The sequence below is a fragment of the Gopherus evgoodei genome, chromosome 2 (genome assembly GCF_007399415.2).
Source record: "Gopherus evgoodei ecotype Sinaloan lineage chromosome 2, rGopEvg1_v1.p, whole genome shotgun sequence".
NCBI lineage: Eukaryota > Metazoa > Chordata > Testudines > Testudinidae > Gopherus > Gopherus evgoodei.
Genome location: NC_044323.1, coordinates 79,383,223 through 79,396,209, shown reverse-complemented (window position 1 = coordinate 79,396,209; position 12,987 = coordinate 79,383,223). Strand labels below are relative to the sequence as shown.

Below are 12,987 nucleotides of genomic sequence, written 5' to 3'. Positions count from 1 at the left end.
TCAGAAGCCACACACCAGAAGAAGTATCATTAGTCCCATTTTACAGATTGGCAAATTGAGGCATAGAGAGGTTAGTGGCTGACTTTCTTTCCAAAGATGCTAAGTATCTGCAGCTCCCAGCCATAATGGCCTGGCCTGCCCAAGATCAAATTGCAATGATTTTGAGGGCCATTGTTGCGCACTCCCCACCTGAGTACATTCAAAGGATTGCAGTGTGCTGCACAAGAACAGGCAATGTAAGGGGTCTGATTATGGCGAGAAGTCTAAAGTGAATTTGGCTCAAGGCTCACCTGAGAACCTGATATATAGTATTATATTTATTCCGCATATAGAGCTTAACAAGTCATGGTGAAGGTGATCAGCCGGCAGAACAAAAAGGGAAAGCGTTAGGAAGAGAAGGTAAGGGGTCATAATAGTGGGGTGAGGGGAACTTGACATAAGTAGAAGTATTATGCTTTTAGAGAAGGCAACATAAATATGGAGATAAAAAGTTAACAAGATCCGTGAAGAAGCCAAAATGGATTTATTTTTCTAGTTGTACATTATGGACTTGATCCAAAACCCACAGAAGTTCATGGAAACATTTTCATGGATTTCAGCAGGCTTCAGGTCAGGCCTCCTGTCTCTCTCGCTCCCTCTTTTGTATGGCTCTTTTAAAGGGCACTCAGGTGAAATACAGGCCTTCAACAGAGCAATAACTAATGTATGATTTCTGATAACTGAGTAACCATATATACACATACACATGTATGTGTTGTGACAGACCCAGACCAGTGTGCTACAGGAGTCTGGTAGAGGGCAAATATACTGGTCACTGGATGAGTACTTTTCTGCTCCCTGAGTGACCAGAGCAGGGGCTGCACTAGAGTAATCAGGAACCTACTAGAACCAATTAAGGCAGACAGGCTGATTAGATCACCTGCAGCCAATCAAGGCAGGCTAATCAGGGCACCTGGGTTTAAAAAGGAGCTCACTCCAGTCAGGCGAGGAGGAGCCAGAGGAGAGGAAGTGTGTGTGTGAAGAGCTGGGAGCAAGAGGCACCAGATGTTGAGAGTGAGAGGGTGTGCTGCTGGAGGACTAAGGAGTACAAGCGTTATCAGACACAAGGAGGAAGGTCCTGTGGTGAAGATAAAGAAGATGTTTGGAGGAGGCCATGAAGAAGTAGCCCAGGGAGTTGTCGCTGTCATGCAGCTGTTACAAGAGGCGCTACAGACAGCTGCAATCCGCAGGGCCCTGGGCTGGAACCCAGAGTAGAGGGCGGACCTGGGTTCCCCCAAAACTTCCCAACTCCTGATCAGACACAGGAGGAGTTGATCCAGACTGTGGGGAAGATCACTGAGGTGAGCAGATCTGCCAAAAAGCACAGGACCCACCAAGGTATAGGAGAAACTTTGTCACAATGTATATAAACACACACACACACACTGCTGTTCAAGGCCAAATCCAGCAAAACATTTAAGTATGTGCTTAATGTCTTGCTGGATCAGAGCCCACTGCTGCTACCATAGAAATCAGTGGCAAAACTCTCATTGACATCACTGGGACCCTGATTGTGCACCATTAAAGTCAATGAGAACAACCCGTGGGTGAAGAATCTGGACTTAAGGGAATACACTTGTTGATGCAATAAAACAAGTGGGGAAAAAAGATTGTCACCATGATGTGCACTTCTCTGCCCCCCAATAATACAGTACTTGTTTGCTGGCTTGTAAGGGTGTAACGGCGTTTTCACATATCTCCAGTGTTGGCCATTTCTGATGTACATTTTACACTGGAGCTAAGGCAAGCAGCTGATCCTCAAAGTAGAGAAGTTGATCCACTTCAAAACAGTCGCTTGCTCTAGAAACCACTTTCTCCAGGCATTCCCGGATCTCATCTTCACTTGCATTCTGCTGTCTTGCTTTCTTAAGATAGCTGTAAACCTTTTCAAATACTTCCGCTCCCAGCTTCTGAATTGCTGATCTACAGACAAATGTAACATAAAAGTTACTCACAAGTTAATCCATTTTACATATTAAAACATCTAGCAAGAGACATTGCTCTGTTAAGGTATTGTAGCTCTCAAACAAAATGGCTTTCAGCTTAAGATCAAAGTGTAACTATGTACGTAATTTGCGTAGAACAAAGTTCACTATGGAATTTCCCTATGGGCATTTTTAATATGAACAAGAATCCTGAGATGAAATCCTGGCATTTCTGAAGTCAGTGAGACTTTTGCCATCGTCGGCAGTGAAGCCAGAATTTCACTCTTAACGTCTAATTTGATAAACTACTTTATAACACATTCTACAGTGATTCCAGTTCATACATACATATTTACAGCCTCTGGATTTTATAAAGTTTATAAAGTTATTTTCAAAAGAAAACCCTATTTAACCCTTGGAAATCAGCTACACCTCAGATAACCAGCATCTGAGCATTAGCTAATTTCCAAGGTGTTAAGTTCTCCATTAATGGGTGCCAGTGGCAGGGAGGAGTGAGACTTTCTAGTTCTCAGGGACATGGATGAGTCAGATCTCGTACCTGTGGGGACACCAGACTGGTCCCATACCTATCTATACTGTTTCCCATCTCCACCTGGTGTCAGTTCCTAACTCATCCCTTGTGTCAGGAATCAGCCAGGGAAGAAAACACAGAGTTGAAGGGCATGGCAGAAGTGGGGATGAATAATGTGGAAGGAACAAGATGGGAAGGAAGGGAAGTGGGGAGGAGGTATTCAGTTCCTATTGTGTGTGAGATCAAAACAGTAATACATTCTTCAGTTAAGGAACCTTTGAAACGTGCTGGGGGCTGATGCCATCTGTAGGCCCTACAATGCATCATTCTATGATTTTTAGGGAATCCTTTATATTCTAATGAGGATACTTAGTGTTTCCAGTTACACTCAGGAAAAAATAAATAAACTTCAAATAAAACTTTTTTTCATAATTGTAACAGCCATTACTGCTTTCCAAGGAAAACCAGAATTCACATTACATGGGAATTCAAGAATCGTTTAGAATCATGTCCCTTCTGGGCTCTTAGTTTTCAATGCTAATATAACATGGTGTTGGGGTGATGTTGATTGTCCTCTGGAATTCACTGAACAGTACCATGATATTGGGCACAAAGCTATTTTCTCTGTTTATGTGCTGTGCTCTTCCCCCACTCGCTCCTTTCATTATAGTGCTGACATTATGGGGTTGTTCTTGCCTCTTCAGCTAGTTGTGCTGTCAAGTTAGGATTAACAGCAACACCAGGTGTGCTAGCAGCGTGGCTTAGCACTGACGCTGTTCATGTATAGAAGAGGGGAGTCTGATTCTCGCTTCTGAGCATTTAAACAAATATTTGTAGGGAAACCAGCTGCATTAAAAGTCTGGTCAGCGGCACAGCAGGGCAAAAAAGCAGCGGCATGTCCCCCCTCTGACTCCTAGGCATAGGGGCAGCCAGGGGATTCTGCAGGCGCCACCCCTGTAGCTTCCGTTAGCTGCAGTTCCCAGCCAATGGGAGCTGCAGAACTGGTGCTTGGGATGAGGGCAGTGTGTGGAGCCCTCTGGCTGCCCTTATATGTAGGAGTCAGAGGCAGGACATACTACTGCTTCCAGGAGCCGCTTGAGGTAAGAGCAGCCCAGAGCCTGCACCCCAACCGCCTCTCAGGACCCAACTCTGTGCCTCAGCCCTGATCCCACTCCTGCCCTTCAAACCTGTTGGTCCCAGCCCGGAGCCCCCTCCCGCACCCTGAATCTCTCATTTCTGGCCCTACCCCAGAGCCCGTGCTCCCAGCCCTGAGCCTGTACCCCTTCCCACTCCCCAGCCCCTTGCCTCAACTCGGAGCCCCCTCCCATACTCCAATCCCCTCAGCTCCACCCCCCAGCCCAGAGCACCATCCTACACCCCAAACCTCTCATCCCCATCCCAGAGCCTGCACCCCCAGCCAACGCCCTCACCACCTCCCGCACCCCAACACCCTGAGCCAGCCCGGTGAAAATGAGCAAGTGAGTGAGGGTGGGGAAAGTGAGTGACAGAGGGCGGGGGGATAGAGTCAGCAGGAGGCGGGGACTTAAACATGGAAGGGCATGCTTAGTCCTGTCATGGCACTGGGCAGCTCCTGCCTACCGTTGAAGGGATAGATTAGATGTTCCCGATGCCATGAGGGTGCTGATTGCCAAGGTGCAGGTGTCAGGTGCAATATGTGACAAAGACCCAATATAAGGGGCACCAAAAATGTATTCGTGCTAGAACCTTTAAATGGTTTCTGAGTTATTTCTTTAGTATATGGGACTTCTTATTTGCTTGATATTTTCTCTCTGTTGTAAAGAATTTTTAACATCAAAAGGTACAGGGCATCAAATGTGCCAAACATGGATATCTTGGGGAGTAAAATGAATGACAGCCCTCCAGCAGTAGGTTGAGAGCACTAGTACAGTGGCCCCAGGAGAATGGATGCTACCAATTTATGACAAATAAATTAACATGTCAGATAAAGCCCTCAAGATATATAAAGAAACCTTATTCAAGAGTGCCTGGCTGCCAGAATGAATTTCCAGGGAAAATCCTCTAGAACAGTAGCATCTGTTCATTACTGAAATACTGGCAAAGATACACAAATGCCATTGGGAGGACAGGCTGCACTATAAAACTGCTGCTAACCGAAGGGTTATGCAAGCAAATTTCTGCAAGGAATCCCATTTGGCCTGCTGCTATTTTGGCCAACTGTGGAAAATCATTGCTTCTGATGGGGGAAACCATGCAACTCTGATAGTAAAACAAACAAAAAAAACTCAGAGAACATTAAGTTTGAATGCTTCAACATTGAAAAGAAAAGCAATGACAAATATAAGGTTGCACATGCAGCCACAACTCATATAACACTGTCCTGCTGTGCAGTCTCATACAATCACATACTCTTGCTCAAATAATACGCTACCAGTTATTTACTTTAAAACCAAACCTGATTGCATCTGGAGAGGTGGTTTCCAGGGCCCCTTATGAGGGATTCACCCCTCTCTTAAAATTATTCAGGCTGGATGCTACGCTATATGTTTCAGCATATTTTTCAGGAACAAAGTATAAATATTTCTGCACAATGACTTTTAATGCTGTATTAGGCCCCCAGTCCTGCAATGAGCTCTGCATGACTACTAAAGTTGGACAGTTTTAAGTCAGCAGCTCTGTATAACTTACATCCAAGAGTTTTAAGGGAGCTCGGTGGATCAATAATACTGATTTTCAGTAAGTCTTGGAACAACAGAGAAGTTCCAGAAGACTGGAAAAAAGCTAATATGCCAATATTTTAAAATGATAAAAGGAATGACCCAGGTAATTATAGGCTTGTGTCTCAGGGTGCTCACACCCCCTGGACTGTGCCTCCTATGGGCTGCTCTGGGAATAGCTCTTTTCTAGGTCTGACACCTCCCGTTGCAGTCGCTCCTCCTGTTGTCCTCTCTCTGGCCCCTTTCTCGCACCAAGAACTGCGGCTTTCCTTTTTGTGACAGCCTTCTGGCCAGGTCACTATGTGGTTTCCCCTTACGGACCTGCTGCCTTGGCACTACCACTTTGTCAGTGGCTGTTAGGGGAACCGGGGCCCACCACTACTCCGGGTTCCAGCCTGGGGACCCTGTAACATGCCGCCAAGGTCTGTTCAGTCCCCACCCTCACTGTTCTCTTCCTGGGCTGCTTCCTATCCACCTCCCACAGGCTTTGTTCTCACCCCTTCCCTCTTCTGAGCATACCCTTCCCTCAGAGTCAGTGTGCTTCTCTTTCCCTGGGGTCCCTCCTTCCATCTCTTATGCACAGAGGGTGGCTGCAGACTTCCTCACTGCCACCATTTCTGTTGCCAGCTTCCTGGCTTTATACTAACCCAGCTACTCCTGCTCAGCTGAGCTCCACCTTCCAATCAGGGGATGCTTGTCCACCCTAAGCCCCTCATGTTTGGCCTATCACATTAATTAGTCCTTTCTCAGCTTTCTCAGGAATGGTGTGGGGTGAACATCCCATCACAGCCTGCCAGTCTGACATCAATCCCGGACAAGATAATGGAGCAGTTAATATGGGAGTCAATTAATAAAGAATTAAAGGAGGGTACTATAATAAATGCCATTCAACATGGATTTAAGGAAAATAGATTCTGTCAAACTAACTTGATAGCTTTTTGATGCAATAAGTTTGATAAAGGTAATAGTGTTGATGTAATATACTTGGCCTTCTGCAAGGCATTTAACTTGGTACCACCTGACATTTTGATTAAAAAAACTAGAAAGATATAAAATTAACATGGCACATGTTAAATGGATGGCTAACTGATGGTTAACCGAGGTCTCAAAATGTAACTGTAAACAGTCATCAAACAGGTGTGTTTCTAGTGGGGATTGGTTCTTGGCTGTATGCTATTCAACACTTTATTAATGACTGAAGAAAACATAAAATCATCATGGATAAAGTTTGCAGATGAACAAAAATTGGGGATGTCATTAGTAATGAAGAGGATAGGTCACTGATTCAACATTATCTGGATTGCTTAGTAAGCCATATTCATTTTAATATGGCTAAATGTAAATGTATACTTCTTGGAACAAGGAATGTAGGATACTTACAGGATGAGGGACTCTATCCTGGGAAGCAATGACTGAAAAAAGATCAGGGAGTCCATGGTGGATAATCAGATGAACATGAGCTCTCAGTGTGATGCTGGGCCCAAAAGGGCTAACGCAATGCTTGGATGCATAAACGGGAATCTTAAGTGAAACTAGAGAGGTTATTTTACAACTGTATTTGGCACTAGTTTGACTGCTGCTAGAATACTGTGTCCAGTTCTGGTGTCCACAATTCAAGAAGGATTTTGATCAATTGGGAAGAGTTCAGAGAAGAGCTATGAGAATGATTAACATGCTGTGTAGCAATAGACTCAAGGAGCTCAATCTATGTAGCATTATAAAGAGAAAGTTAAGGGGAGGTTTGATTACAGTCTATAAGTACCTAATGGAGAACACATATTTAACAGTAGGCTCTTCAGTCTAACAGACAAAAGTATAGAACACAATCCAGTGGCAGGAAGTTGAAGCTAGATGAAGTCAGACTGGTAATAAAGTGTTAAATTCTAACAGTGAGGGTAAGTAATCACTGGAATAACTTACCAAGGGCATGGTGGAGTCTCCATCAGTGGCAATTTTTAATACAAGATTGGATGTTCTTCTAAAAGATCTGCTCCGGGAATTATTTTGGGGAAGTTCTATGGCCTGTGTTATACTGGTGGTCAGACTAGATGATCACAGTGGTCCCTTCTGCTTGGAACCTATTAAATCTGTAAATGGATCCAACATGGAGCTCATTGAAGAGTCTAGGGCTACGTTTGTTTTCCAAGTGGCGCTACCTCCCTTCTTGGTCATCTTTATGAGAAGGCTGCTTTGTTCAAAAGGTAAAATGAATAGAATCCCCTCTGCAAACACATGCACCCTGGCAGATGGGTTTATAACAGCCTAAAGAGGAAAGTTACTACAAGATCCTCTTGTTAAAAAATTGGTAGCATGACACTGACCATAGCACTCTGTTACTTGTGGATTTTTATATGTATCATTACATTTTTTTGCTTTGTTTTGTTTTTTTAAATCAATGAATAATCTTACAATGTTCAACTGGAATCTTTGTGTAAACCAGTATTAGGTAACCATGAGTGTATTTTTCATCGTGGAAGTACAGAAAGAAGGGAGAGTGTTGTTATAGTAGAAGAATAATGTCCGTTCAGTTCTCATTGCATCGTGTACAACAGTTTTTTTGATAAGAGTTTAAGGGATGATTTATGAATAGTGAATGTTCACACTATGCCACTGAACTAGAAAGTCTCACTCCTCCCTGCCACTGGCACCCATTAATGGAGAACTTAACACCTTGGAAATTAGCTAATGCTCAGATGCTGGTTATCTGAGGTGTAGCTGATTTCCAAGGGTTAAATAGGGTTTTCTTTTGAAAATAACTTTAAACCATCTTTTGCAGCAATATTACAGCACTTTGAGGGGTTAACATAAATTAATGAGAAAATATTTTGAAGTAATTCCTACTGCATCACTCCTTTTAGTGACTGCTCTCTTCCTCTTAAAAGGAACATGGTTAATTATTAGCTCCTCCCATCGATTTAGAGATGTGAAATGAAGTAAATGGGCACCTCAGGAGCCATGCTGCTGCTAATAAATGTGACCTATGGACTATATCTTTTCTGTTTAGGTTGATAGAGCATGCAAATTAGCATCCAGGAAAGCTAATCTGTATAAAATTAATACCAATGGGATTAGGCAACAAATGTTGAAAGGCTGACAACAAAGGAGCATGTGTCAAAAATTTTAACATCTGCTTCCTCGAGAGAAATCATTAGGTGCCATTTGGCCTTGAGATCCTAGGAAAAGGCAGCTGCTATAAAGCATATTTCCTAGGGGTATGGGGTAGGGGACGGGGGGGTGAGAGCAGGAATCTATGCCAGAAAATTTCAAATGGATTTTACTATCCAACTTCAAAAATCAGGGGTGACTCCTCTGAAATCAAAAGATTTACACTGGTGTAAAAAACAGTCTGACACCAGAATCAAGATCACTGGGAGCTGATATCAATAATATCCTCATTATAGCTCTGATCCTGTATCAAAGTGCGCTAGTGTTAATGTCTGCATCCATATCGAGGCACATGCACAGGAGTCTGCATTACATTGGTGCAGGTAGTTACTGCAATTGTGCATTCAAATAAGGCACTTGAGTGTCTAAAGGTTAAAGGCGCAATTTGTTTGTGCATACTGGTGGTCACACTCATAGAATCATAGATGATTAGGATTGGCAGAGACCTCAGGAGGTCATCTAGTCCAATCCCCTGCTCAAAGCAAATCATCCCAGCCAGGTCTTTGTCAAGCCAGGCCTTAAAAACCTCTAAGGATGGAGAGTCCACCACTTCCCTAGATAACCCATTCCAGTGCTTCTCCACCCTCCAAGTGAAATAGTTTTTTCCTAATACCCAGCCTAGACCTCCCCCACTGCAACTTGAGACCATTGCTCCTTGTTCTGTAATCTGCCATCACTGAGAACAGCCTAGCTCCATCCTATTTGGAACCCCCCTTTAGGTAGTTGAAGGCTGCTATTAAATCCCGCCTCCCTCTTCTCTTCTGCAGACTAAATAAGCCCGGTTCCCTCAGCCTCTCCTCATATGTCATGTGCCCCAGCCCCCTAATCATTTTCATTGCCCTCTGCTGGACTCTCTCCAATTTGCTCACATCCTTTCTGTAGTGGGGGGCCCAAAACTGGATGCAGTACTCTGGATGTGGCCTCACCAGTGCCAAATAGAGGGTAATAATCACTTCCCTCAATTTGCTGGCAATGCTCCTACTAATGCAGCCAAATATGCCATTAGCCTTCTTGGCAACAAGGGCACACTGTTGACTCCTATCCAGCTTCTCATCCACTGTAATCCCTAGGTCCTTTTCTGCAGAATTGCCACTTAGCTAGTCAGTTCCCAGCCTGTAGCAGTGCATGGGATTCTTCTGTCCTAAGTGCAGGACTCTGCACTTGTCCTTGTTGAACCACACTGGATTTCTTTTGGCCCAATCCTCCAATTTGCTTAGGTCACTTTGGACCCTGTCCCTACCCTCCAGCATATTTACCTCTCCCCCAATTTAGTGTCATCCGTGAACTTGCTGAGGGTGCAATCCATCCCATCATTCAGATCATTAATGAAGATGTTGAACAAAACCAGCCCCAGGACAGACCCCTGGGGCTCTCTGCTTGATACTGGCTGCCAACTAGACATCGAGCTGTTGATCACTACCCATTGAGCCCGACAATCTAGACACCTTCCTATCCACCTTATAGTCCATTCATCCAATACATACTTTTTTAACTTGCTGGCAAGAATACTATGGAAGACTGTATCAAAAGCCTTGCTAAAGTCAAGCTATATCATGCCCACCGCCTTCCCTATATCCACAGAGCCTGTTATCTCATCATAGAAGGCAATTAGATTGGTCAGGCATGACCTGCCCTTGGTGAATCCATGTTGACTGATCCTGATCACCTTCCTCTCCTCCAAGTGCTTCAAAATGGGTTCCTTGAGGACCTGCTCTATGATTTTTCCAGGGACTGAGGAGATGCTCACCAGTCTGTAGTTTCCCGGATTCTCCTTATTCCCTTTTTAAAGATGGGAACTAAATTTGCCTTTTTCCAGTCATCCAGGACCTCCACCGATCTCCACAAGTTTTCAAAGATAATAGCAATGGCTTTGCAATCACATCAGCCAACTCCCTTAGCACCCTCAGATGCATGAGATCCAGCCCCACGGACTTGTGCATGTCCAGCTTTTCCAAAGAGTCCTTAACCTGTTCTTTCACCACTGAGGGCTACTCATCTCCTCCCCATACTGTGCTGCCCAGTTCCTCCAACACTTGCACCAGGAAGTTGTCCCCATCACTCTCCAAAAACTTCCCGGATTGTCTGTGCACTGCTGTATTGCTCTCTCAACAAATGTCAGGGTGATTGAAGTTCCCCCATGAGAACCAGGGCCCATGATCTGGAAACTTCTGTTAGTTGTCACAAAGGCAAGGGGGTGTACATGCACACACATACATTTTGCACACAACTCTGGATCTTATTTCTGATAATCTGGCATCCAGTGTTGTTGCATTATTTATTATTTCATTCATTTGCAAACCCAATAATTCTCCCCAGTAATGAAGTCACCACTTTATTTTTCAGCCAAACATTATTAATTATTATTATTATGTGTATTAGCATAGCATGTAGGAACACGAGTCACGTGCTAGATGCTGTACAAATGCAGAACAGAAAACATTTCCTGCCCCAAGAGATAACAAAGCATTAATAACCAAGTGCTATTAATGAAGTCCTATATGAATAGGCTTTTGTTACTTTAACAAAATATATTGGGCAGCTCTCCACCTGGCATAAATTAGTGTTGCTCCATGGAAGTCAATGGAGTTAGGCCAATTTACAGCAGTTGAGAATCTGGCCCAGTGTTATATTTACCAGTATACTTATCAAATTAAAACTAGGCCACATCTGTGAAAACAAATGTACAAGATAGAATTTATGATGCAAGGTCTTTACTTTTTTTTAACGTGCCAGTTCACTTTCTTACATGTGATCGTTTGCAGTGGCTCTCTCTCTGGCATTAATGTGATTCACCAATTTCCCACAATATATGAATGGTGTAATCTCAGCAATCTGTGATGTTTACAAACCTTCTCCCTGGCTAATGTGGAATTTGCCACTAGTCAGCCTATGAATTTGTATCTTGGCTATAGAAAAAGACTGCGTTACTACCTGTCCATTAACATTTTCCTGCTGGTCTGGCGATCAATTACACTATATCTACCACTATGTATCACTGACAAAAGCCGCAAAGTAAGATTAATGCTTAGCCTCAGCACTCCTCTGTGGGTGTTAACAGCTGGGCTAATATTGCTGAACAGCTTGTCACTGTGTGAAGCAAGTATGGCAGACATCTGCAGCTAAGGGGTTTTTCAGCTTCTTGCTTCCAAATTTCATTTAGCATCATAGCAACAACTGAATCGCATTCTCTTTTCTTCCTCCGCCAGAAGAATGAGCAGCATTGTTTGAGTCTAAAAACAAAGTAGTTTTCACTAATCCCTTTAAGAAACTGTACTTTGGGTTACTAGTCTATATATTGTGCTGAAGTAACAATATGAGATACCAGAATAATGAAATGTGGATGAAAGTGCTTATATATTTGATAGACATCAAAAATAATATTTCATCTACCCCATACTAGCGAGCATTCAGCACTGCTTCTGAATAAGTTGTAGGAAATTCAGTTATTGTAAAATGCAAACTGTATTCATGTCAAATTCTGTGTCAGTGTTAAACTGCTGCCTTGGCATAGAAAATAAAAGTATTCAGTTGATGTTTATTTCTGTAGATGCGGTGTTAGAATGCAGCTTGGGATCAAAAATTAAAATGTTATCAATAAACATTTTAAAATAAGGGCCTGGGCTAAATCAGTTAAGGCTCATAGATTCATAGGTTTTTAAGTATCAGAGGGGTAGTCGTGTTAGTCTGGATCTGCAAAAGCAGCAAAGAGTCTTGTGGCACCTATTCCCAGATTTGGACCTTAGCGTCCAAAATATGGGGGCTAGCATGAAAACCTCCAAGCTTAGTTACCAGCTTGGACCTGGTAAAGCTGCCACCACCCAAAAAATTAGAGTGTTTTGGGGCACTCTGGTCCCCCCAAAAACCTTCGCTGGGGACCCCAAGACCCAAATTCCTTGAGTCTCACAACAAAGGGGAATAAACAATTTCCCTTCCCCCCTCCCTTCTGGGTGTTCCCTCCCTGGGTTCCTGGAGAGATACACAGAAGTAAGCTCTGTGAATCTAAACAGAGGGATTCCACCCTCTCTATTTCCAGTCCTGGAAACAGAAGTACTTCCCTCTTCACCCAGAGGGTATGCAAAGTCAGGCTAGTAAATCTAACACACACAGATTTCCCCCTGACTTCTTCCTCCCACCAATTCCCTGGTGAGCACAAACTCAATTCCCTGGAGTTCCCCACCAAAGAAAAACTCCAACAGGTCTTAAAAAGAAAGCTTTATATAAAAAGAAAGAAAAAATACATAAAAATGGTCTCTCTGTATTAAGGTGACAAATACAGGGTCAATTGCTTAAAAGAAATATGAATAAACAGCCTTATTCAAAAGAATACAATTTAACACATTCCAGCAACCACACATATGTAAATACAAAAGAAAACAATATAAATCTTACTGCCTTACTATATTTGTATTTACAACTTGGAAACAGAAGATTAGAAAGCAAGAGACAGAAATCCTCTCATAGCCAAGAGAGAGACAGGCACAAGACAAGACTAACAGACGTTTTGGAGCATGAGCTTTAGTGGGTGACTACCCACTTCATCAGATGCTCCAAAACGTCTGTTAGTCTATAAGGTGCCACAGGACTTTTTGCTGCTTTTATAGGTTTTTAAGCCACCAAGCAAATTATTGGT

The 12,987-nt window shown here is 43.2% G+C and overlaps 1 protein-coding gene across 3 annotated transcripts in view; it reads right to left on the bottom strand.

Moving 5' to 3' along the window:
* Positions 1 to 1,502: 1,502 nt before the first annotated feature.
* The window catches only part of NEK11 (NIMA related kinase 11), a 172,461-nt gene continuing 160,976 nt past the window's right edge, over positions 1,503 to 12,987 (bottom strand). For all 3 annotated transcript variants that reach the window (XM_030551096.1, XM_030551097.1, XM_030551098.1), the window contains exon 15: positions 1,503 to 1,962. In XM_030551096.1, the coding sequence (XP_030406956.1) occupies positions 1,767 to 1,962 (196 nt within the window). In that variant the 3' untranslated portion in view covers positions 1,503 to 1,766. The remainder of the gene's footprint in view (positions 1,963 to 12,987) is intronic.